General features: G+C 41.7%; 1 protein-coding gene across 1 annotated transcript in view; it reads right to left on the bottom strand.

Moving 5' to 3' along the window:
• The window catches only part of MSH3 (mutS homolog 3), a 91,880-nt gene that overhangs the window by 41,185 nt on the left and 23,318 nt on the right, over positions 1 to 27,377 (bottom strand). The window contains exons 9-12 of the mRNA XM_062513566.1: positions 18,009 to 18,121; positions 16,118 to 16,232; positions 9,621 to 9,705; positions 8,934 to 9,043 (exon numbers count right to left, since the gene is read on the bottom strand). Coding sequence (XP_062369550.1) covers positions 8,934 to 9,043; positions 9,621 to 9,705; positions 16,118 to 16,232; positions 18,009 to 18,121 — 423 coding nt within the window. The remainder of the gene's footprint in view (positions 1 to 8,933; positions 9,044 to 9,620; positions 9,706 to 16,117; positions 16,233 to 18,008; positions 18,122 to 27,377) is intronic.

Here is a 27,377-nt window from a genome sequence, read left to right as displayed (position 1 = left end):
AGCACAGAGGGATGAGAACTAAGGATGCAATCCAAATTTAAGATTTTTGGAAGACTGCCTGCCCTGCCCGTGGTGGCTTTTACTGCAGAGGTTTCAGGCCAGTTGCCAGTGTGGCTGCTCATAAAGAGTGTCCATGAGGAAATCAAAGATATTAGGCACCTCCACAGGTTGCAGACATTACAACAGTCCAGCAGCCAGAGGCCTGAAGGCAGCTGAATCTAAGAGTCCTTGAAATTTTACTGCACTTCATGTGAAAGAGGAAATCATGCCTGGGTGTGCTCTCAGACAAACAGAAATCTAACAGCTTCCATGTGCCAGGATTGTTACAGTGCCATATTCCTTCATGCCCAACAGTGAAACCAGCTCCTCACCTGCCACAGGTGCACCCTGATCCCCAGAGCACCCCTGCTGGACAGCACCTGGATGGCCCTGCTCACCTCGGGCAGGTGCAGCTCTCACTGCTGCCACAGGAATAGGGACAGCTTCTGCTGCTGGCCACCCTGGATCTCACTGCTATCCTGCACAGCTCTGACAGCACTCACAACACCCCACTATCCAACCCTGAGGAAAACAGAATGGGCAGACCTGGCAGGCACTGCTCAGCAGGTCACAAGAACACCTGATCCACTGCTCCACCAATGCCAACACACACATTTTTAAAATCTGCCCCCTTCCTGTGGGCAACCAGGCAATTTGGAAGCAGTTCCCAACAACAGCAGGGTCACAGGGAGGAGCCTGAGTAGGGCTGATACCAGTGACAGAGGCACAGAACACCCTGAGCACACAGCTCCAACACCAGCAAACAGTCACAGTGATGTCCTGAAGGGCCACTGTCACCACACACCATTCCATTTTCATGGAGAATTATTGACATCTGCTGTACTTGAAACCCAGGAACACTTCTCCTCCACATGAGGGAGTACTGAACTGCTAAATTATAGACATATGTACCTTGAAGAAGAGAAAAACCTTTATTTTTCATTAGAAAAAGGCACTCTAAGCAGCAGAACTCTGATACTTAATTTAAACAGCAGTATTACTATGTGGCCAACTGGAAATTGGCAGTAATATGTTAAATAGATATTGGAAAAACTCCTCCCTCCAAAGCTTAATCTGCACTTTAATCATCCTCACATATGGCTCTGTTACTGCAGCTCCAGTAATCTAAAACTAAGCATCCATACAGTTTTTCTGCTTTAATCCTACAAATAAGAAAGGGTCAGGAAAATGGCATTCAGTACCAAATGACCCATTTTTTTCCACCTGCACAGAAAACCTAGGGGGATTCCTATTTCAAAATTCAGAAAGTACAGCAAAGAATTGCCTAAAACATCATATACCCATGAGGAAGGAAGGACTGGGACAAGATATCACAAAAACAGATGATGAATTCCAACTTATGCGTTTACACTTCAAATATTTAGACTCAAATTAACAAACATTTTATTGAGTGCCTATACACACACACACACACACATATATATATATTATACTGACCAATTGCTAAGTCATCTCTAAAGGAATTTGCTCTGCACTGCACAGAACAAATTCCTTTATCCAGCATATGTAAAGTACAGTTTGGGGCTGCATCTCTGCCTAGTCTGGAAAAGAATTCCACCACCAGCAAACCTGGATCTAGCACTATGCAAAGAAACTCAACAGCCAGCTGAACTGGCTACTACTTCATGCTGCCTTTAGGTGCATTATTAACCTGTTCTTTCTCATCTGTATAAACCATGTCAGTAATCTGAGCTTTATCCAATTTTCCAAGCAATCTTCTGTGGAATAATGTAACATAATTTAGTCAACTAAAAGCAATACTCTTACTTCTGCCATACTCCCCCATCTAAGAATAGCATCATTAATACAATATTAAAATCACTTTTCAGTGTATTTAAACATAACAAAATCTAACTGCAGAATTGTTATTGCAGTCATTTAAAAGAACTACTTGAAGTGAAATAATGAGATACTCCCCTGCATTATTCTGCTGCCACATAGTGAACAATAGTAAAAAATTAGAAAATGTGAAGAACATGTTTCAATCCTGAGCTAAAAATTATTTTGACAAAGGAGAAGGCTGCAGACACGAAAGCACTGCATAGAATTAACATCTGAGCAGCCTAAACAGGATTGCTGGTGCTGATGTGATAACACAGATCTGTTGTTCTCTTCTGCAGCAAAACAAACCTAACATTTATAGATGTGATATCTCAGCATTTAAAGCAGAGGGAAATTGATAATGTAACTGCTACATAAGAACTAAAGTCATTTTCATTCATGTAAGGTATCATTTAAATACAAGGTAAATAAATACAAATTTATAAGAAATCTCTTACCTCATGCTAAATGCACACAGTATGAATTCATTCATCATGCTAAGGACATAACTCAAGAATAGTGTATACAATTAAAATTAATTTTATTAAATCCATTCCAAGAGAACAGTCATGTGCAGAACTGTCAGTCACACGAATTCATCCCCTTAAAAAACATAATTAAGGGTATGAAATAACACACATTGCTTTCCACGGGCTATGGTATCTAAGTCAAAGTTTAACAGCCTCCTAACTGCAGCACTGTGAAAAATGAAAATGTATCATTTAAATCACTCACTAATATATTATGGGGCTTTTTCTGACCTGCCCTCAGACCAAGATTCACAAATGAAGATTCTGGATGAGCTGATTAAGTTAAAGACCATGTCAAATGGCACAGAGTGTCCCCTGCTTTAGACCACTCCCTGCCATGGCAGGCAGTTAATGCCCTCAAAGCCCACAGCCCTGGTGGAATTACCACTGTGCAGTCCATAAACTCAGAGTGTCCTTTTACAGAACAAGCAGATAAAGCCCTGGCTTACTGCAGAAGCTTGGGGGTCAGGGGGATGAGGTTCCCAGCGTGCTGCAGAGCCAGCCAAGGACTGCTGAGGCTGGAGCAGGGTCCTTGCAGAGGCAGGGATGCGCTTTTCCAGGACAAACATCCGTGCTGCGCCTGCTGGAGATGAGCACAGCACAGCAGTGAGGTCAGGCAGCAGCAGGGTCAGGAGCACCCCACACACCTGGAGCCCCCAGGCCTTCTCAGACAGCTCTGGAACAGACTGCCTCTCACAGCTGCTCTGCACAGAAAGCCTGGTGCTTGTCTCCAAGGCAGGAGATGTCATCCTGAGAAGGTCCCTGCAGGTAGGGGAGCCCAGGTGTGCCCACCCCAGGGCTCAGACACGCTGCCACTGCACCAGCACTGGGGCCAGCAACATCACAGTGACCCTCTGTCCCTTCCTTCCTCTCTCCCTTCCCTTCCCTTCCTCTCTCCCTTCCCTTCCCTTCCTCTCTCCCTTCCCTTCCCTTCCTCTCTCCCTTCCCTTCCCTTCCCTTCCTCTCTCCCTTCCCTTCCCTTCCTCTCTCCCTTCCCTTCCCTTCCTCTCTCCCTTCCCTTCCCTTCCTCTCTCCCTTCCCTTCCCTTCCTCTCTCCCTTCCCTTCCCTTCCCTTCCCTTCCCTTCCCTTCCCTTCCCTTCCCTTCCCTTCCCTTCCCTTCCCTTCCCTTCCCTTCCCTTCCCTTCCCTTCCCTCTGTCCCTCTGGTCAAACCCTCTGCTGTGAGTTCATCCCATCAGGACTCACAGAAGAATTTCCCTGCCAAGTGTGCAATTCCCTAACAAAGATTTATGTCCTTCTGTGGAACCTGCATGCTTCCTTCCAGCCACGAGCCCCTGCCCACCTTGCTTGCTCCCTTCCCCTTAAGGCTGGGATGCCACCCTCACCTCTGCCTTTTTACCTAAGTGCTGGCTAAGCTAGAAACTGGCTCAATTATGGGATCAACCCTGATCTGTTATATTTTGGCATGACTGCTGGAATTTTTTCCGTTAGCACCAATGAAAAAGTGCAAACGAGGCTAATTATATCATAATTAGTGCAGTGAAAGTTAAGTGAAACATAAAAAAAAAAATAGCATCCTTCTGGATCTATTCACTTATGTTTTTAAGTAATTTACTCCCAAAACTCCTGATGTCTCATGCCTCTCCAGAGAGGTCCAACAGGAGAGGACAATCTCCCTGAATGGATCTCAAACACTGAGGTACAAAAGTACCCTAAACTTTACCCTCACATCTGTCAGAAGAACGTCCAAAATATGCAAATGGTAATCAAACACTTTTGTTTATGTTCATACACAATGCATTTCAGCTATTTATGCCTAAAAAGGGAACAATTAGCTACTTTAGCCAACACGAATGAATGCCTGATTGCTCCATTTACAAGGAATTAGACACAGCATTCAAAGGGACCAAAACACAGCTAGCAAAAATGAATCAATACATATGATGATGCTGCAATCTTTTTCTTTCCTACAACAATTTTGAGATCTCAGGCATATGCTGTAACCTGCATTTGTGCATTTTATACTGGCACTGATTCTATAAAATTGTCATTCTTTGGAGGAAAATTTAGCCCTGCTGTAGGATCAGTAGATTTTATTTACAAATTGCTGCTGGGAAAAAAAATTCTAATCCTGCTCTGGATGAAGATAGTATCAAATGGGAGCCAGTTTAAGTCTGAAATAAAATGGGCTTTATCAAGGATATTTAGACAGCTTGTTTTGCTGCCCTGATATTTTAATTATGAGAACAAGGACAAAGTCAAACTTGAAAGACTTTCCTTCAGAATTATACTTTGCGTACAGAAGTCTAAATACAACAGCACTCAATATATTCAAAGTGAGAAACTTTAGAACAAGATATTATTTTATATTACAAAAGACATGTCATTGCCAATCTCACAGTAAAGGACCCTCTTCTTCCTTGTTCTACAGCATATATCCTCCAAGAAAGTCATGTTGCATTAGTAATGCCAACTTTACACTCCCTCTTCTTCAGGAGTAGATAATGAACTGTCTGTAGTCCTGAACTGTGCAGTTCTGAATTTGCCACATTGACAAAGCTAAGTCATTGCAAGCTCCAGTGGACAAAGCATATTCAGACTAATAGTAATTATCAATACCATCCTTCAAGGTTTTTATATCATAAAAGCATTATCTTGTCCAGAACTGGAAGAAACAGGGGACAAAGTATACTGGAATTCCATGGAAAAAAAACAGAAATCCAGTTTTTGAGAGGTAATTAAATTTTGGTTTCTCTGAAGCACAAAGCAAAGGTTGACACATTTTTGGCAACTGTCTAAACAGATACAACTTTCCTCCTTTCTTCAGATTTAAACATCAGCTTTAGCTAAAAAAAGATCAGGTGATCTTGGCTACAAATAAATGCAGGCATATCCATACGTAATACTAAAAATCTATGAGAGACAAAAGAATATAAAATAAAATAAAATAAAATAAATCTAGGCACTTGTGGGTCACTCAGTCTGTTTAAACTCCTTCAAACACGAAAATCCTCAAAAACCTGTAGAGAACACCCCAAAGAGAGAGACTACTGTGCAAACTAGTATGTTTCCATCACACACCCTTCCAGTTTAATCTCACATGCATCCTTAAGCTTTTAAAATTTTGCATTAGAAATTCTTTTAACTCAGAGGAAGCACTTCTGCAACAGAGGTCAAGAGCAGCCAGGTTCTCTCCCAGTTCCACAGCAGGGTCTCTCCCTCTGCCCTGGCTATAGCACAGGAATCACATATCCTGTTAAAAGGCATTCCAGCTGTGCAGGAGCAGAGAGGGAGGGTGGGGGCATCACCTGCCCTATGCAGTGCTTCCTGCACACACAGAGCTCTCTGCACAGGATTGGGATCTGCAGACATTCCCCTACACGTTCCCCAGCACTGTCGAGTGCTCTGTACCATGCATCACCCTCAAGTTCTGCTTTAAACACCTAGTCACAGCTTTATTAGCTTTACAGACTGATCTACTGTGGAAATAATGAACCTGTATCTAATTGTGCTGCTCTACCCATCTGCCTTTTCCAGTTTAGAACTCCTTGCTCAACTCCTGCCAACCTCGCCAAGGTTGTGTGTTTGATATATCCAGAGAACAAATTTCCTAGGAATCGTGCAAGAATCAACAGCTGAGCAAGGCACAGACACAAATTAATATCATAATTAATGTCTGTTTGTGCTGCAGATGGGTGATCAGCACTCCTGACACCTGGGGAAGGGAAGGAGGGAGGCAGTGGGTAATCATGGATAATACTGATTGGATATGGGTATGGGTATGGACATGGATATGGATGTATCCTACTGATAACATGGATAATAAAGACAGGATACATTCTGCTGAGGTGAGGTTTCACACTGGTTATGTGCAGGGCAGTGTCTGTACAGGACAACATCCAAAATACACAGCAAAACAAGAGATTAAAACCAGAGTCAGATTTGCTCAGCCAGGCCCATGGCAACCTTATCTGTCTGCTCCTCATGTAGCTGCTGAAAAAGCTGTGACTTGGACATCAGCCTCACGGGTTCTGAGATCTATTCCCCATTAGGAAAGAAATCATTAGTAACTGCTGCGTGCCGAGGTCACACTGTGCTGCAACACTGGACCCTGAGAGCTGCTCTGAGCCCTCTGTCTGCCCTGCTGCCTGAGTGGGGACAGGAGGTCACCCAGATCCCTCCAGAAACTCACCCAGGAATGCTCCAGGCCTCTTCTCCTTATCCATCTCCTTTTCTTCCACTTACAGACACCAGGAGAGAAGGGCACTTGATGGAACTTGGATTTCAGACTCAAGGTAACACTTCCACAACCCACAAATACATAACTTCTGCAAAAGGAGTACTACCTTCCTCCTTCCTCCTAAAAAGCTCAGTCATTGGTGATTGATACACTCTTACCCCATTATCTTTGCATACCCAGGTAAGTGAGGACATTACACCCCACTTGGTTAAACTTCTTTTTTGCCATTTCTTATTTTTTCCCAAGGGTACACATCTTGTCTCCACATGTATTGCACCACTGATGATTTTAAAGAGTATCTTCAAGTTTGTCCAAGTGAGTCTGTACACATTCCACCTTTATTCCACCTAATGTATGCTTTCTTCACAGGAAATTTAGTCATCACCCCAAGTGATTTTCAACTCTAAGGCGTAAAGCAGTAATTACACCCTCTCACTTCTTGATACACCTACTCACTGACTGGAAAAGATGCAGTACAGAAGCCTTACTTCCTCTGAGAATGTCACTCCAGGAGGCACAGGTGTATTACAATTACAGAAGATTCTCTGAGTGCATTTGTGTGCATTACTGAGAACTGTATTGCCAGATGCCTGATGCACTAACTATGTAAAATCACAACTTGAGAGTCAGAAAGGGAGAAGTACACAGAGCAAAACAGCTTTTTTAGCTCCAAGTATTACTGAGGAGCACCATCACCCCCAGCCACAGCAGCCTGAAAATGCCAAGCATCCCTCTCTAGAAGTGGGAAGGAGCAGAGGGGTGAGAGAAGGAAACAGAACTACAAACCTGTAAAGCTGGCTCTGCACTGAGACAAGAGAGAATTTAAACTGAATATACCGGTTAACAAAGAGGGACTGAAGTGCTGGGCACCAGTTCGTGCCTGCTGTGCTGGGAAGGAGCTGCCTTTCCCTGCAGAGCCGTGTCCGAGCTGCTGCCCACTGGTGTGGTCACTCGGGATGGTCACTCGGGAGCAGCACAGCACCCCTGGAGGAGCCCGAGCCGGGTCCTGCCCGGGGCCATCATCCTCAGTGCTCTGGCTCCCTCCTCTGACAGCTGCACACACAAAAACCCACCAGGTCCCGAGGGCAGGGAGGGAAATAAACTGATTTATTTACATCTACCCCTGCAAAGTAGCCCCGAGGTTCCACCCAAATGCTTTTTATGACACAAGGCCCTGATTAACTTCCATGCCTCTTTGGATGGTTCCATCAAAAACCTTTGGAAGTGGGTAAGATACACAAAAGCTATTATCAGAAGAATTAAAAAAAAAAATGGCCAGTGAAATTAACTTATTAGGAAAAAGCTAATAAGAAAATTAAGCAGTGATGCTGCAGAAATGCACTATTTTAACATACTAGATTGGTCAAGAAAAAAAAAAAAGATTCTGAAGAAAAGTTGTAAATTACCACCAGCAGCAAGATGCTAAAACACTGGTGTACCTCAATAGTTAAACCTGTCAAAAAGTAAATAAACATTAAAACTGCTTAATGTATTTTCAAAAGTAAAACAGAGGGTGAAAATACTGTGGACAACCAAGTCAAAAGATCTCCTCTATGCTACAACTGAAGGGAACAAAGTGACAACTTCAGAGATCCCTCCATTGAAAATGCTCAGGAAACACATATTCAGATTAATGGATTCAAAATCTCAAAATGTAGGCAAATGTAGCCCATGGACCCAATACTGCTATTTACTACACATTCAAGGACAACACTCAAATCCAGTCAGCAAAGAGAAATCAGAAAATATGGAGTCCATATCAAAATTGAGACAAGGGAGAACCAGCACAATACTGCTACAAAACACAGCATTTCTAAAAGCACTGATAAATCAAGCACAGGTCAAAACACAGGAGTGGCCAAATAATCATCACATTTCAGGATTAACAAAAAGGATCTCTCTCGATCAATACATTGTACACAGGGATAACAAAGGCATCCACAGCTAATTTAGAAGACATTAAACACATCAGGGATGTAAATACTTGTGAATCAAGGAAGACATCCAACATTAACTGGCAAGCTTAGGAACAAAACAACCTGCAGTCCCAGCTCATCCTCATTGATTGGTTGAAAAAGGATGCAGAATTCGATTTCTGCAAAGGAATTTCTAACTTGGTCCAAACCCACTGCTATTCATCTGTGTCCAAAAAGAGGGGTTTAACTCCTTCAAACCTAAACACAACACCTACCACTCCCACTGTGTCGTTTGCTGTGGAAACTGCTGTGGATCCCAGGTCTTCTGGACAAACAAATCCATTGGGCACACTCAAGATGACAGCCAGAAAGCAGAGGTTTAGCCCAGGACAAGGACCCACCTCACCTGATTTTCAGGAGGGGCTGGGTTACCCACTTCTTCAATCTCCGACGTCCAAACGAAGTCTTGGTGTGATCCAAGACCCAGAGCAGGCTTCCTTTTGTTTTCATGTCAGTCTGAAAAAACGAAAATAACTTGATTATTTTTAACTGAGCAGTCAGTTTTGCAGTGGGAGGATCTTCACCTTATTCAAAACATTGTTTGGGCTTTAAGATATGGCAACTGTATGTTCATTTATCAATTTTGTTCATCAACATTGCCTAACAGGAAGAACCTCCAGGAGTCATAAGATACTTAACTATGTTTTTCCTTTAGCTAGAAAATGTTTTTTAGAAAATTACAAGGATAAATTAAACAGTTAAAATGAGTCTGTACATAAAGCTCTGAGCAGGAGCACAAAAACAAACCCTACTGCAGACATCACTCAGCTGCAGTTGCTGAAGAAATTAAACTTCAGGGAAGTTCTTTGTTAGTCAAAGTGCAGCAAGGATCCTAACTCATACTAAAAACTTGTATAAATTAACTTCACTTATGCTTCTGAAAATGTTATCTCCCTCCAGTCTGATCCAATTTAGAATAATTTAAGACTTTAGGGTCATACTTGCAAATTTGACTAACCTCATTAGGAAAAGCAGGTCAAAGAGCTGTGAAAAATCTCAGCATTTATTTTTAAAACATTACATTTGTACTTACCTGATTTTGTAAAATTTCAAGATTTTTCATTGTTGTCCCATTAATTGTCATGTGCTCATTTTCACTGGACAACCGTTTGAAATTGCTGGGGAGAGGAATTTCAGATGTTATATCTTAAATTTGGGCATGGGCAGAACACTGAGACACTGTCAGGTTTCTCACATTAGAGAATTCATGAGTTATGCAAATAAATTTTTAGAAGTCAAGCAAGAAATTAAAATCTCCTCAAATAAATAAAAGAACTGAACAGTAATAACTTCTCTTAAACTTTCTGCTTGGGAAAATAAAATTTCAGACTCACTTCCCCATTTCTTACAATGACTGTGACAAAGCTCAGAACAAAATCCAGCCCTCCTGTTATCTAACACTTTTCCACTAAATGGTTAATTTATTCAGTTTACAATTTAGCAATGACAGGACTAACAGTTAATACTTCAAGAATGGAAAAGATTTTTAACACAACTCATCCTCAAACCATCCTATCAAAATACATGTTACTTTCAATTACTACTGCAAATTTAAACAGCCTGCAAGTGCAATTATGTTGGAAAAGAGAAACAGGGGAGATGGAAACCATTTGATTTTGTTTTAATAATAAATAACCATGACCAAAATTACTTGACTTTTTGACACTCCTAAACAGAGCTGGATGAGACCAACCCAAAGGTTGTGCTGCTTTAATAAAATAATGTTGTTAGGTGTGCAATCATATTAGATCTGAAAATAATTTCAGTCTCAGACACACATGTAGTAGTCAGGACTGTGAAGTGCAATATTCTCACTAAATGCTTCTGACAAATCAAGTCATGATTGTCTGGGTTAATCATCCTGCTGACTGCCCTTTGCTCAGAATCCAGGACATTCTTTGTCCTGTTCTGTCTTACACTAACCAGAACCACTTGCTGGGCAAGACTGAAAACAGTTTTCTTGACTTTTTACCAGAAGTCAATTTTAATTCAATTTTAATTCAATTTTAAACCTTCTGGAAAAGTACTTGAATACTCAACCTTTTCCTGTTAGGCACACACAGCTGCATTGCTGCAACACTAAAAACAAGAACAGCCACAAAAGTTTCAAAAATATTAAATATTCAGAGACTGATCTTATATATTTATGTTGTATGCAGGTGCTTGGGCCTGCTACCAATTTTTTTCCTAAATAATGGGTCAAATTAGAAGTATTTTCCACAGAATGTAAAAAAGGCAGATTCAACTGAGGGCCCTGAAGAAGTTTAATGACAGTTTGGAAGTACAGCTGACTCAGAACTGTACCCATAGTCATAATTATTCTGCTTTGTGTGCTATTTCAGAAACCAAGGAAGTTGACCAGCAAAAGAAAACACTGGAGGCAAAACCAGCAACACTTTCCAAATTACACAACATTGTAAGCAACAAAACAATACTTCTTTTTTGTTATCTTCAGCCACAACTGCTGATGCTGGTGAAAATTAATTAGGAATGATTTCTGCTTGGCTCCCACTCTCTGCATGAAACAACAAATCCCATCTGCTGTTCCAAAAGCACCTTTGTGCACCCAGGACCAACTTCAGCTTCCCAACTTGCCACTGCTCTTAAAAACAGCTGGGTGAGAGCCAAGCCCTTCCACCTCCTCTCCAAAGCCAAGAGGATGCTCCTGGGTCTCCCTGTCCCATCAGAGCTTCAGAATTGTGGATTTTTCTGGTGCTGGTGCTCCCACACTCCTCCTGGCTTTAGAGCACCCAGCAGAGGACACACTCAGTTCACAGGAGTGTCTCAAGACAACTCACTCTGTTCCACTGCACAGTGTATTTACAGATCTTTCGGCTCAGACAAGCTCAAGTTGCTATCACAGCATAAATTACGTGTGTCTTACATTACCCAGGCGTTTTCTTTATCTGAGTTACTTCATCCTGCTATTAAACGTGGTAATTGAGAGTTTAGAATACATGAGCAACAGCCAAGATCAACTGCATGATATGCCCAACCAACAATTCCACATGTCACAGCACAGAACATGTTTTGCTTCCACCCACTCATCTGCCTTCAGCTTGGGATCAGAACTTGATAAAAACGTGAAAAAAAAACCCACAATCTTTATAAGGTACTTAGAGACCAAATGGCAGAAGAAGGTTGTAGGTAACTATTAAGCCAGGGCTGGTTTTGCAGCAAAGGTCTCAGCACGACCCTTGTGTGAAATGCTAACGCAGTGCCAGCAGCCCTCCCTGCACTGCTGGAAGTGACCTTTCCAAAATCCCTTCTGACAGGATCACAAGGCCAGAACTCCTCCTGCAGGTCACACTGTCACCCCAGTTTCAAAGCACACACTTGAAACAGCCCTGGGCACTCATCAAGCAGCACAAAACCAAAGATATGGAAACAGCTGGCAAGTCCATAACACAGGAATGTGGCCAGGCAGGGTCAACTCATCCCTGGGCTTACAGGAAGGAAAAGAGTAAATACAGCAGCTTCTAGGGAGCTTTAGGAATCTTAGAGGGAGTACTAGTGAGATTGAGGTTCCTGCCCATAAAATTACTTTTTCAGAGGAGGACCACAAGATGCTGAGCACAGAAAGGTTACTGCTCTGCTCCAGGACAGCACAGCACATCCCCAGACTCCAGTTATGTGTTCCTGGAGAAACTGCATCATCTCTGTCACTTCTCCTCTTCTTAAGGGGGTTCACAAAAAAGAGTGAGAGCAGTTTTCTACACAGGCAGTTAGGACAGGATTTAAACTAAGGTAGGAGAGATTTAGTTTTATGAAGGAATTGTTCCCTGGCACAGGGTGGAATTCCCAGAGCAGCTGTGGCTGCCCCTGGATCCCTGGCAGTGCCCAAGGCCAGGTTGGACACTGGGGACAGCAGAAAGTGTCCCTGCCACGGCAGGGACTGGACAAACTTGAAAGTAACTTCTGATCCAAACCAGTCTGGGATTCTCAAGAAGCTTGAAGTGAACAGTGGTTTCAATGCTGTGTTCATTATTTTCTCCACAGGAGATAATACATGTAATTTAATATAATTTAAATATATTTATAATATATTTAATAATAGAATTCATACTCGGTATCTCAGCCTAAGTGAATGCATGTTACTTAGATCAGGAATTTTCAACTACTTGAATTTTCCAAATCTCTAACGTTTCTGAGTGAAGCTGCAAGGCACCCTGAAAGCAACAGATTTTCTTTGCTCAATTACCTTTTACAGAGCTCTAGAGTCTATGTCTTTGAGATCTCTAGGGGTGAATAAACCACAAAATGAACTTAGAAAGACAAGAAATACAGGAATCCCTAAAAGCTTTAGGAAGTGAAAACTTTTTTCAGAAGTACTAGGGGGGCGTTTTTTAGGTTCCACACCAAAGACATTTACCACAATCGGTATTAAAAAGGATGTCAAGACCAAGAGTGGTTTGTGTTCAATTAACCAGGTTTAAACTCATAACTGATTGTTTCCACAGGGCTAGAACTTTTGATCTGAATCCCTTTTTGTTTTGTGCATTATTTCCTGCATTTCTTGAAGTCCATCCGTCACTGTTCAAAACCTACAAACTGCTATCCACAAAGTCTCTCTCCTCCACATCCAACATGCTGGAAAACATAGGGGTAAAATGGAAATACACCAAGACATATTTCCTCAGCAACTGCTATGCAAATGATGATTTTTTTCAAACAAAATTTGGCACTCAAATGTACTTGATAACCTCTCCTAGATGTGTACGCTAATTTCTTGACAAAAAATAAATATATTTAATACATTTATATATAATTTAATAAAGGTCTCTCTGCATGTAAAGGTATTTGAACACATTGATTAACAAAAATTTGTACCATTCATAATTAAATCTATTTTTACTTGCTGCTGGAACTCTAAAGCAGCCTAGCCACAACTTGGTGACCTGCTGTGGTAGAAATATTTATTTCTTTTTAATTTTTTGGGTTTTTTTTAAATCTTCAAAGTAGATTTAAAAGCTTCATCAAAACATTACAGCAAAACCTGCTTCCCTCCACCAATGAGGATTCCTTGACATACATGATAATCCAGGACTCTTCCCACTAAACTGAAATGGAATTTTTTTCTGGCTGGGAGAAGAGTGTTTGTCCAAAGAAGCTACAGAGGTGTAATGAATTTTTCTGTCATTCTTCTTCATCCAGACCTGTGACACATTACCAAACTGAAAACTACCTCACAGCTCCCACTTCATGCTCTCTGACTCATCTGTGTGTGCTCACTGACCTGAATTCTTCTAGGAATTTTAAGTTGCTTGACACTGCAATGGAAGTTATTTCTCTTCTACTTCCTAATTCGGGACATTCATGAGCCTGACATAATTTCATTAAACTCTTTCACTTGTTCAATGTTTAGACAGCATTTCACTGGCATTAGTAATGATTTCAGAAGTTGATTTTGCCTGAATATTTGGCTCAGTTTGTTGGATCCCCACAACACACCACAAGCAGAAAGAGGAACTCAGTACTGGGTAGTTTGAACATAAAGGCTTTAGAAACAAACACAGCAGAACCCAAGCTCCTGACCACAAAGTTATCCCCAAAATGTTATTTTATTTCTTCAAAGAGCATCACCAAGATATTAAGTGTTTCTTTGCCTTTTCCCTCAGATGCTCATACATTGCCCAGAAATCCATTAGAGCAACCTTCAGCAGCAAATGTCAGTGTTCAGATTTAGTGCTTTTCCTTCCCAGTCTATAATGTACTTGATTTTAGGATCCAGCTGTTACAAAAGTGACTGACTGCTGCTACATAAGCCTCCACATAATTATATTTGTCCTCTGCTACTGAATTACTTCTACCTAAAAGATGGATTTCACATTTTCTACAGATGAAAGAACATTCACCTCCTGTGTGATTGCACACAGGGCAGCGTGACAGCAGTGACCCACGAGCTGACCACAAAATGCCATTTCCTTGGAATTCATTTTCTTCCTCAGAAGTTCTACAAGATTTCTCCACCTATGCCAGCATATTAAAATAATGTTATTAAAAAAAATAAAAAGAGAGTCAAAGTTCTACAAGATTTCTCCACCTATGCCCAAATAAAAAAAAAAAAAAACAATTATATAAAAAAAAAAGGCAGTCAAAGAAGACAAGCAGGCACACCACAGTGCAGGAACACCACAGATCAGCACACCCCTTGCTGGATTAGCAGGGAAGATGCCACAGGAATTTCTTCCCCATTAGGTCTATCAGTGCATCAAACCTTTCATTAAGATTCAAATACAACTTGGAGAGAAGGGCAACTTAAGGAAAGAAATCCATCCCAAAATTCAGAACACATTAATAATTTCCAAATATTTTGGTGGACACCTGGAAGAGTGTGCAAGCAGTGTTTAAAGCTGGCACCTGCACCTGGTATTTTAAATGCAGCTGATAATCTAAACTGGTAATGTCGGGAGCCCCTCAAAATTAGCCCCAAACTCTCAGAATCCCACCCAACATGTGAATGACCTACAAATGACATGACATATTTCTTAAGTTTCCAGTCAGCAGCCTCACTGACTTTATTAAATCCCGCATACTTATGGGACAGAGGAACACACAGCTGGGAGAATATTTTGCAGAGGAGCCACAACATATAAAGGTGTTTTATTTAATAAGCCTCAATGATATTTTCAAAGCTAAGCCAGGTGGGACACCCAAGTTTTATATACTCATGTAAGACAGGGCAAGAGAAGCTTTAGCAGCAACATCTTTCCATTTTCATTTTATTCCACCTGCCACAAACCTTGAGCACTCCTCTCGGCATACCTAACAAACCCAAGTGCTGAGAGGTGACAAGGTTATGCCCATGTTTGGGTGGTTTTGCAGTAACTTTGCACAAATGGTGGTGCTCCAGCAACAGCTTTTGATTCTTCTCCCCACCCCTGCTTACCACTGAGTCCAGCCAAGGGATCCTCCAGACAAACAGGATGTGTTAAACAGTGTTCTTTAAAACGGATAACCAGAATCAACAACTCAAACTCACATGCTGAGTACTGCCTGAACATTACAACACCAGGGTTTATCCCTGCCTCCAGAGCTATGGAAAGAAAACACTGTCTACACACTGCTGAAAACTGCAACATCTGCAAAGCCAAGTTACAACAGCAATTCCTTTTTTTTTATATTGCCCAGAAGAGCCCTACATTTTGGTTACACAGCAAAACTGAGGTTGAGATGTGGCAAACATCAAGTTTACAAACTTTACAATTACAAACTTCAACATTTTCTCCCTAGTATCCACCAGTTTTTGCACCTTGTTTGATTTCAGTAACACCTGGCAGCAGTACATACTCATTCACATCACTGATGGTATTGTCTACAGAAACATACTCAATAAAGGTTAACCTGAAACACCACTCAAAGAAAACCACTTGATTCTTTCAGTTCTGATTAGGAAATCAAATGTAAGGTGTAATTTTTACAAAGACTATGTTTACCACTAGCAGGCTTTTCATTACAATCAGAGACACTGTCTGCTAAAACTTGCATGAAGTAGTGCTTTGAATTGGAAATTTATATAAGGCAACTTACCTTGGATTGTAAAGCATCTTTTCCAAATTAAATTCTTTGAGATATGCAATTACTGCAGCCAGAGAGCAAATAACAGGCTTATCCAAGCTTAGTATTACAGATAGGTTTTGAGGACCTAAAAGAAAATTTTTTCTTGTTAAATGATTATTTTCTGGTTAACTCACTGACTGCTACTAAGGTGTTGTAGAAAAAAGCATAATCTGCTTTTCAATTTATTCTTATATAAATGTGTAATGTATGTACAGTGGTTTATGACATCGATAAATCAACAGAAAGCAAGGCTCCAAAATAACACTTATGGTTCCAAATAATGCAGAACATTACAACAGTGTAAACACATTATGAAACAGAAAACATTTGACTCCATGAGTTTTTCTTTACAGAAAATGACTAACTGTTGGCATAACAAACTTCTAAATATATAAACCAAGAATGGAATTCTGACATCTTCATTTTTGTGCACAGTGCTCTACTGCAGTGCCTGTTCCAGCTGCAACAACAGGAAAACTCCACGATACCACAACAGAAAGTGGTATTTTAAAAAACCCACATAGTTCAGATTTTCAGGGACGTTTTTAAAGCTGTTCTCCTGTCAGATAACACCTACAAGAACTTTAGAACTGAGTAACAAGAATGTCACTCCTGGGGCAAGAAGGAGGGCCCAGCAAAGTCTCAGCCAGCCACTTCCATCCCTGGGAAGGTGATGGGACAGGTGGCTCTGGAGATCATCACCAAGCATGCAGAAGGAAAGGTCATCAGGAGTGGCCAGCAGGGGAAATTGTGTTTGTTCCACCATGGGGAAACTGTGTTTGAGAGAGCTGGGCAGGCAGAAACCCAGTGAGGTTCAACAAGGGCAACTACAGGTCCTGCATGGGAGAGGAATAACCCCAAGTATCAGAACAGATTAGGACTGACCTACAAGTCACCAGCTCTGTGGAGAAGGACCTGGGGGTGTTGGTGGATGACAATGTTCTGGGAGCCAGGAGGGCCAGTGGGATCCTGGAGTGCATCAGGAGGAGTATGGCCAACAGGTCAGGGAGGGAATCCTGCCCCTCTGCACTGCCCAGGTGAGGTCAGATGTGGAATGCCGTGTCCAGTTCTGGGCTCCAGAGTTTAAGAAAGACAAGGAGTTGCTATAGAAGGTTCAGTGAAAGCCATAAAGATGATTAAGAGATTGGAGCATCTCTTATGAGGAAAGACTGGGAGCTGAGCCTGTTTAGTCTAAAGAAGAGAAGGCTGAGAGGGGATTCCCTTGATGCATCCAAACGTGTCCAGGCTGCCAGAGGATGGGGCCGGGCTCTGCTCAGGGCTGCCAGAGGCAGCACGAGCAGCAATGGCCAGCGAAGAAAGCCCAGGCAGCTGCAGCCCAGCAGCAGCAAGAACTTCTCTCCGTGGAGGGGCAGAGCCCTGGAACAGCTGCCCGGGGAGGGCCTGGAGTGTCCCTGTCTGGAGCCAGCCCAGCCCAGCTGGACACGTTCCTGTGCCCCTGCTCCAGGGGACCCTGCCTTGGCAGGTGATGGATGGACCAGAGCATCTACAGAGGTCCCTTCCACACCCAGATACTCCAGGAACTTGAGAGACATTTCAGATGTTGAGTAATCCCCCTAGCTTTTATGTACATTTAAATTTAAATCTGTCTAAACACACACCTTCAAGCTATGAAAAAAAAGTAATGGTAGCCCATTACCCAGAAATGTGTTCATTTCTATTTAAATAATGTTCCTTTTCCTCCAAGCTCAATATAAGATCCCACTGTGCAGAAAATGAGGCAAAGATGGCCAAAAGCCTGCATGATTGTAAAGGCTAATAGTACACATGCTTCAAAGATATTTGGAATGAAAGACCTGTAATGTCAGGCACTTGTTTTGCATAAAAATCTGAATGAACATACCTGCAGTACCAGGCACCTCTTTTGCATAGAAGTCAGTAACCCTCTGGAAAGCATGGCTGTACTCAAAATTGAGGTTTTCCATCCTTTCTATCCTAATTCTGTCATCCTGTAACCTGCAAAGAAAAAAAGATTTGACTTTCAGGATTTTACAATCTGTTAATGAAGAGCACTGAAGGAGGTTACAAAGGTGCACTGTCTTGTCTTTGCTTTGTTAGGAGCTGAATGGGTAAAGAATGAAGAGATGAGCTATTAAAGCAGGCTGAAAATATTTCCAAGTGTGCTGTATTTTTTAAATGTTTATTCTAACCTCTGTGAAAGTGCAAATAAAGCAAGCCCAAACAGCAGCACAAGCACAGCCAAAAGAGAAACTGCAAGAGGTGGTCTAGCATAACTGCAAGGTAAACACAAAAATGTCTTCATCTATCACAGCATGTATTTGCCTTACCTCTTCTTAAAGACTTCTGATGATTAAACACTTCAGCTATTATCCTATCCTATTGCCATATTTAATTATCCTCTGTCTTGGAAGATTTTGTTCCATGCTGTAGGACTAAAGGGCTGGATTTCTTTTAGTCTTATTGCAGTCTAGGCAGCCAAGGATGTTATTACTGATATCGCACTCCTGCCAGCATATCAGCAGTTCCTCCCAGCTTAACAGCACCAGCAAACTTTACAAGATGCAGCATTCCCACACTGGCTGTTTTTCCTAACTGGTTGCTGAAATTAAGATTGGATGCTGCTTTAGCATTGCAATTTGCACAGCTTTTGGTAAGCACTGGACAGATATGCTGGTTAAAAAAACCACAAAGAAGAGCACGTGGTGCCCCTGCCAGCCCTGAGCACATTTACACAGTGAGCACTGAGCCACAGGCCAGGAGAAAGCACAAAACCTACTTGGCCTCAGGGTTTTCACTCAGTGCCACACCCCCATGGGATGTGAATTAACCAAGTGCTTGGAGAAGACGGGAATTATGGCAATAAGAGGGACTGTGTAAGTATTACAGCATGGGAGTTAATCAATAAAGCCCTTTTAGCAGGGCTTTTCAACTTCACAGAAAACACAGATTTCTGCCTTACATTCTACATACCCCCACCTGAAAGGATCAATACATTCCTGAGGCCCACCTCTTAAGAATGAGAGTTGATTTCCACAGCACATATCCAGTGACCCAGACCTGTCCCAGAACAGAAAGATCTCTGTGATCCTTTCCCTGCCTTTGTTTTAACTGACTGATCAAATCAAATTTTCAGCCTTTACACTGTCTGGGACTCCCCTCTCCTCAACTCTTCTCAGAACGAGCAAACATTCTTCAAGCAAAGGAAAATAGCAACCCTAGCCAGCTGTTTTCTTCTTTTTTCCCCTTGCTCCAAGCTCCACTGACCACGTGCTGCAGCACATCCACCCCTTTTGGGGGATTTAATCAGCACGTTCCACTGCAGTGGTGTACAAACACCCCTCCACCTCTACTTCATCAGATGATGGATGACACCTGGAGATGAGCACAGCACCCTTGAGTCAGCCTGGGAACGCAGAAGGGCCTTTCTGCTGACTGTGTGTAAATAGTAGGGACTTGGAGAAGTATTTTTAAACAGATTTCATTTTTCATTTCTACCTCTTTATGTTTTCATATCAATGACTACAGAAAAGCAAGGCTTAACAAGGTCTGCAGAGCAGTTTTGTAGAACAGAAGTCAAAAAGGAAGACTTGGGGGGGGTATTTCACTGGATGGTTCATGCCACACCTGTTTGTTTTCTAATGTTTAAACACTACTTGGTGTCATTTTCTTTAATGCATTTGTGATTTTCTTCCCTTTTATAACCAAATGTATCCAAGCATATTCCGTATTTATAACCAAATTCCAGAGCATAGTCTCTGGAATATGATAGTTACAATCAATATACATTGAGTGACTTCTGACAGTATTTTTACTTGTCAACCCTATGAATGGGAAACATTTAAAATTATTAACTCCATGATCTGCAAAGATCTTCACATATTTTAATATTTGTGTTCTAGATACAGCAGTATCAAATATATATGACATTCTGATTGAGAGTATGCACCTGATATTTTACATGAAGTAAAAAAAAAAAAATAGAGAAAATTACAGATTCAATGTGCGAAAAAAACCTAAACTTTTATCAAGATGTATGAAAACAAAGTTCTCTGCAGAAGGTTTCCATGTGTGTCCTTTGTGCAGCAAGATGATCACCAAAGGCTATTTTCCTGATTATAGGCAGGATGATATGTCAATGCTTATTTTATCTCTACAGCAACCAATGCCTATTTAAATCAGAAGTCAACTCACCATCAGCTTTTGTAAACATCACTCTTGTCAGAAGCTCCAAATGAGCTGCAGTTCAGCTCTTCCTCTTGAAAAACAAGCTGTGCTCTCAGTCCCTAAGCTCCTCAGACGTTGGATCCCAGAAATCTGGGATTTTTTCTTTCTGTGCTTTCTGGCACTGACCCCCTGGAGAACACAGATTTTGACTGAAGCCTTGGGGAAGGCTCCCAAATTGGAGTGATGGAGTTAAAATCACTGGTGTGCAGTTAAATAGAAGTGTGGGATTTCACATGGTGAAGGGTTTGGAATTTGAAGGTTTTGGAATATAGTAATAGGTGTGGGACAAGAGGGATGTTCTTGGGAGTTGTCTCTTTCTCCTTTTTGTTCTTCCTTCTTCTCCATGATTTCAGGCAGCAGTTTTTGGTTGGACAGTCAGTGCAGCACTGTGGGTCACAGGAGTTTGGTAATTGGGTCAAAAGTATAAATAATATAGGTGTTAGCTCTTTGTTGGACTGTTTAGCTCTAAAAGACCTTGCAACCAGCTCAGTTCAGCTCCATTTTGCTCACTTTTAGCTGGTAGCCAGAAGTGTTGCAGAACCCTCTGTACTTTAGATAAGATTTAATAAACAACCAAGTCCAAACATATTTGTCTCCTTCATGTTTTTAATCCTGACTCCAAGTGAAGGCAGAAGAAAATGAAGATAAAACACTAATTAGGTGGTGCAGATACCACATTTACAGTCAGACATCAACTCAACCCCTCAAAGCCCCCTCACCTCCCCAGCCCAGTCCTGCTGCACCCCCTGGACTGGACACTGAGTGACCAGAGGATGGAGGGATGAGCCCCCAGTGCCCCCCCAGAACACCCTGCTGTCCCACACCTGGAATCTGGTGCAGGACTGCCTCTCCTCTCAAGATAAATCACAAAATCTGCCCAAGGCCATGACCAACTCCCACAGCCAAGGAGCTGAAATCAGATCTGATTTAAAGGGTGGGATCCTACAACACACACAGGTACACACACACTGTAATAATGCAATAATGTAATCTTGTAACAGGTGCATCCTAACCTGCACTGTTCTGTGACTCTCTTACTGGAGGGATTGATTCATCTGCACCCTGCTGGCAAAGTCAAAAAGGATCAACACTGCTGGGTTTAATTCCTCTATTATCTGATAACTCAATGCATCCACTTAATATTCCTTGCTCAACAAGTGCTGTAGGGAAAATATTTAAGAGACAGCTCTCAGATTGATGGAAAAGTCTCTTAAGAAAGACATTTGTGAAAATGCTAGAAGCTAAAAGTAAACAGCATAAATAAAACTAATTTAGAGAAACTGACTTAAGATATCTAAAAAATAATAAAATCTTTTCTTAAGAATGAGCTTGCTTCAAGCACAAGAGCTAAATGCAGTTTGCTGAAGGAAGCAGGAATCACCTCATTGCTGCTTCACAAATCACAATTAAACAGTCATAAAGTGAATTAAGGCTTACTGCGAAACAGACATGTCCAAACTGAGTTTTCTTAAAGCTAAGCAAAGCAAATAACTGCAGAATTTTACCTTTCAACTGCTATCCTGCCATTGCCATGCTTTACTACATTCAAATGCAGGGGTGTATGGACTAAAATTTCTCTGCACACCCCTGTATCACAACATAAGGATGCTAATGATGCAGAATTTGGGAAGGTGTCTGCTCCTAAAACTTAGGATGGAATTTTTACTTCTGATGCTAAGCCCAGATTTTCCTGTACAATTTATTCAAACTGCTCTTTTCTTTGCATTTCTCACAGTTTATTCTGCTGGGCTGACCAATCTGCCACTGCAGGGAAAAAAATGCCAGCACTACCCAGCAGGGCAAGGCAACCTGAATGCATTTCAGACATCCAAGCACAGTGTCACACTCCCTTATCAGCTTGGCAAAAAAATAATTTCCTTTACTTGTCACCACTATCCAGCCCAAGGGGCTCAGGCCTGAGTGTGTCTGTGGGAATGGAGAACAGCCATCCTTCCTTTTTTGGGGAGTCTTGGCACAGACCTGCAGCAGCTTTTCTGGCAAAGCCTCAGGGACATTTCCAAGCAGTTGTTCTTTTGGCACCAGGCACACACATTTTTAGAAGCACAGCTCTTTCTGCTGTCAGAGTCAAGTACTTCCCCAGATTTGCTCTGAGCAGATTTCAGATGCTAGAGATGGAAACTACTGCAGCAGGAAAACAGTAGCACAGCCACCTTCTCTGAATACGACACAAATTGCTGCTGTCCAGTGAAAACCAAAATCACCACATGGATGTTATCAGCAAGTTCTACACAACATTGACATCTGTTAATATACAACAGTAACATCTGTTACTCCACAGGAACTCCAGCTTCCAAAACTGCCTATCCCAAACCCCTCCTGAATGCCAAAAGCTGCTGAAAAGCCCAGAAGGAACTCTGACACACTTTAATATACACATATACATGTATCTGCTTACCCACATGCATATACATACAAAAATACATGTATGTATATACATATGTATATACACATAGAGAGAAACTTGAGGAAAACTTGCTTGCCTTTTCCTGTCCAAACTACCAACATTTCTCAACACATCTTCTGATTTTCTCAGGAAGAACTACATCTGAAAAGAGCTCCAACAACATTAACAAGCCTGGAACCAAGGAATTCTAAGACAACATTCTTTTAGGTTTAGGAACTCAAGAGGCAGGAGCTGCTAAAGAAATGGAGTAAGGTTAGAGAAAAGCAAAGGGCTGTGCAGGCTCTGCATGACACTGCACCCCCTCTGTGAGGGCAGAATTAGGTAGCCCAGGACAAAACACAAGCACAGTTATATTGCAGCAGCTCCTGCACCCACAAATAGAAATGTTCTTCAGGCTTCTTCCATCTGCCTGTCTGAAGAATGGGATGAGACACATTGCACTCATGTCTTGGAAAGCAGAAAGAATCAAGATCTGCTAGGACACTATTTATTATTAGCAGCTAGGAATAGCCAGGATGAGCAATAGCCAACACTGAAATAAGACAATCCTACCACGTCAATTTAATTTCCCTCAATTGCAGAGGAGCTGATTCTGCAGACAGAGAAGACGCAGATCCTGTACCTGCCTGATCTCAGGGAGGTTATTTCACAGCTCCACATGTCCTCACAGCTGCTGTGCAGAGCATGATTCACAGGGAAGTGCTCTTATGGAATGGCACCAAACAGGCTGGAGAGCAGCACTCAGGCTGGCAGCAGGGCACCCTGTGAAATGAAGTGAGTGTCCTGCACATCTCCACAGCTCAGCACTGCCCTGGGAGCACTCCAGAGCCACTCACAAAGGTAGTCCCAGAGAGGACAGCTCCAGCCCACTCAAACAGGGTGTGAGGCTGAGAGCGTTGGCAAACCTGACCCAAAATGTGGCAGAAAAACTACCTGAAAGGCACCAATCTCCTCCATCATTTCTGGCTGTGAACAAACACATGGAGGGATACACAAAGCCCCAAGCTCTGATGTAGAAGCTCTTTCCATTCAATACCCCAAGCATCAGAGTTTACTGCACAGGGCAGCTCCCACCCAGTGACCAGCACTGCTTGCAGGGAACTCCAGAGCCTTGTGCAGGTGTCAGATCACACCACCCTGCACAGCATCTTGCCCACACCTCCAGCAGTATTTACCTTCCTCTGTGCTTTGCAGAGCTGGAATGATGCTGGGAGGATGCAGCTCATCCTGGCTTGGTCTGATGAGAAGCCTGGACCAAACTGCCCTGCGATTGTCCCTTTGCTCCCCTCCACCTGCATCCTGACAGAGATGTGCTACAGACAGCCTGCTAATCCAGCTGCACAAGTGTGTCCCCAAAATCAGCAGTTCCTCCAGTCAGGAATATGCTAACCAGCAAAAAAAAAAAAAAAAAAAAAAAATCTGTCTCCTTGCAGGGCTTCAAATGAATTAAACAAAACAAAAACAAAAATACAAACAAAACAACACACACAAAAAAATCAAAAACAGACCAAAAACAACAAAAACCAACCACAAACAAAGGCAACAAGAACACCACAAAACAAAGCACAGGAAAACCCTGCCTAGTATCTGCCACACTATATGCACACTGATGAAATAATGTTCTTTCTATTACACCCCATGATGGACAAAGAACTGCTTCTGAATCAAAGCGGCAGTGAGGAAGGAGTGAGGACACACTTACTCACAACATCCTGGGATTATCCCTATGGGTAAATAAAAGTATTTCCACTTATCTGGATATATACAACAAATATGAAAAATGCACTGGTGGGAAAGGAATGAAAGTCTACATTTATGCTGTATATCCTGAAGTCAGGTGTGGAAGGCTCCTCCCCATCTCTCTTTCTTTTTACCTCACTGACAGGCCATGAAACATGAGCCTTGCATTGTGCTTTTGGGATCACTTCCAAATTCCAAAACCCCCTTTTTGTCCTCAAGGATGGAGCATTTCATACTCCTGTCTTGCCCAAGTTTTTGCCAAGTAATAAATAAAATGTTAATTATCTGTGTTCCTTCCCATCAGACAGGGACATTTTCTGTGTTTTCTTTCAGCGTGGGTCTTAAACTTCATACACCAATGTACAGCTGGACAAGCAAACAATAACAAGGGAGTAATTACTCATTTAATTCAACACTATCTCTTACTATTGTGTCTGGTCTCAACTGCTTTGCAGCTGCAGCTTTCTGTTTACATCATTGCACCTACTGAATTCCCACAGATCCCCTCTCTGATTCTCTGCTCTTCATATTATCACTGCTGTTGTGCTTTGTAGTTAAGTATTAAATCTGATTTTTGCTCATACCCTTGCTGCTGAATCTTTAAGCAAGCTCAAGCACACTCATTCGGGACACCATTCAATACTATTTTAGTTTCTTTTTCAATTAACAAGCCTTTTACAAGGCTTTTTACCAAAAGGGGCCTTCTAAAAGAAAGTCTACACTACCAGACAATAGGCTGGCAGATAGAAAAGTTGAGTTCTGTATTACACATTACATAACTCAAGATTATTACCACTTCACCTTGCACCATTTAGGGAAAAAAAAAAGAAACTACTTTGAAGTGCTTAAAAATGTTACAATTAATTAAATAATAAGAAGAGTATGACTAAAAGAAACTAGAAAGCTCTGGACAGGCAGAGCACAGAAAAAGTTGACAGAATAGCCTTGAAAGAATTAGTTTTGAGACTCTAATACAGAAGTGTGGACTATCTATCACCTTGTTCTAAACAGCAGCATTTCTACTGCCTCTTGAGAACCTCACAGCACCATCAGTGTCTCACACAGCCTCCCAAAGTGAATGCACAGCTCTTTGTTCCACAAGGACACATGCTGTCTGATCATACTTGTCCCAGCTGACAGGAACATGAAACGCTCTCATTTTCAACAGCAAAAACTTCTGAGCACAAAGCACTTTTCTCTGTCTCTCTTGTAATATTTTTATAAAGGCTTCCCACCTACCAGATCGCTCAGTGAAGTCGTAACCATTGTGTTTCTGTCAAATCTCTGCCTACTGTCATCATCACTCCCCATCACAACCCCTCTCTCTGGCATCAAGCTGATGGAGGAAACAGTAGAAAACATCTTATCCAAAGATCTACCTTCTCTAACAGCAGAAGTAACAGTCTAATTTCAGCTTTAACAAAGCAAAGATCAATGCTTAATGATATTCCTCAATTATTTTAATTATCTCCCTTTCCCTTCTGCTGTGTATGAGCAGAAAAATCTCCAAGGCATTTTAATTTCAACATATTTGAAATAGCACAGGCCCTCAAAACACTGGAAGTTATGTGGGTCATACACACATATGCAAACCACACTTTGCTTTACCCAAAAACCAAAAGCATTTCCTAGGTGAGGCTGTTTAATTAAAAATTAAAAGCAGACAGCTACAACACAACATACTTCTGGAACTAATCTAAATTGGTCCCTTCCAACTCCAAATATCCTGGGATTCTATTCTAAGGATTACTGCTGAAGCAGGAATCAGATTTGCCCAGGTAACAGGTGAAAAGAAACTGCACAAGCACAGACTAACAACATCAACAGGAAGTTGAATGGAAGTTACCACCAGCTTATGAAATATCATTTCCAATGATTACAGAAAAAACAACTGAGATGGTGACAGACAGGGTCCATCCATGTCCCTGTTTATATCTGAGCTAACCTCCCATACTGCTACCACTACTCTACCTGCCAAGAACTGTCAGGAACATAATTCCTGCTCTTTAATCAGCATGAGAATTGCTGTGGAAACTTACAAGGAGCACAGAACATCCAGCACAGACCTCACTGAGAAAGCACACTGCCTCTGCAAGCAGCAAGGCCACACCTGGATTCAGAAAAAGTAAAATCAAAATTAGCCCACAGTACCTCATTTTAATTTAAACACAGAAGGGAAGTATGCACTTTACTGTGTTTTCAAGCTATGCTGGTAGATTATTATACATGGCACTCAGGCAGAAGACCTGCAGCTGTTCTTTGATTCTTTGTTTATTCTAATAAGTCATAATAAAAAAAAGAAAAAAATCCAAAATATATATTCAGGATTTTGATCATTTTATCCATATATTTTTGCACAGAGAGTCTGAATTACTATCTTTGATAATTAACTATATTCAAACTAAGTACCTGATCTACCTCCGAATCTGAAAATTCTGGATACCTGCTCTTCTGGGTATTAGCCATAATTAAAAAAAAAAAAAAAGGTGTAAAATACATTCACTCAGGCTGCAGAGGAAAATAAAAAACAGCATGGTGATTGCATTCCATTATTAGGGGGCTACAGCATATGTTAAATGAGGACAGACTAAGGAAATTGAATTCATTTGGCATGGAAGAAGGTAAGAGGGCATCTTCTACCACCCTGAGGGCACTCAGGAAAGGCTGAGGCAGATCCTAGTCAGAGGTGCACAGACAAAACCAAGCAGCCATGAGCTCCATTCTCCCAGACAAGACCAATTAAAGACTGACAGGTGATGCAGTGAGGCTGGGGGCTTCCTTCCCTTGGGCATTTCCTAAAGTGGGCAAAACGGGTAACACCTGAGCTCCAGAGAGCTCACCCAAGACAAATTTTCCCAAGAT

This window comes from Cinclus cinclus, chromosome Z, assembly GCF_963662255.1.
Source record: "Cinclus cinclus chromosome Z, bCinCin1.1, whole genome shotgun sequence".
NCBI lineage: Eukaryota > Metazoa > Chordata > Aves > Passeriformes > Cinclidae > Cinclus > Cinclus cinclus.
The sequence above is the reverse complement of the archived record's forward strand: the minus strand, read 5'-3'. Positions and strand labels throughout refer to the sequence as shown.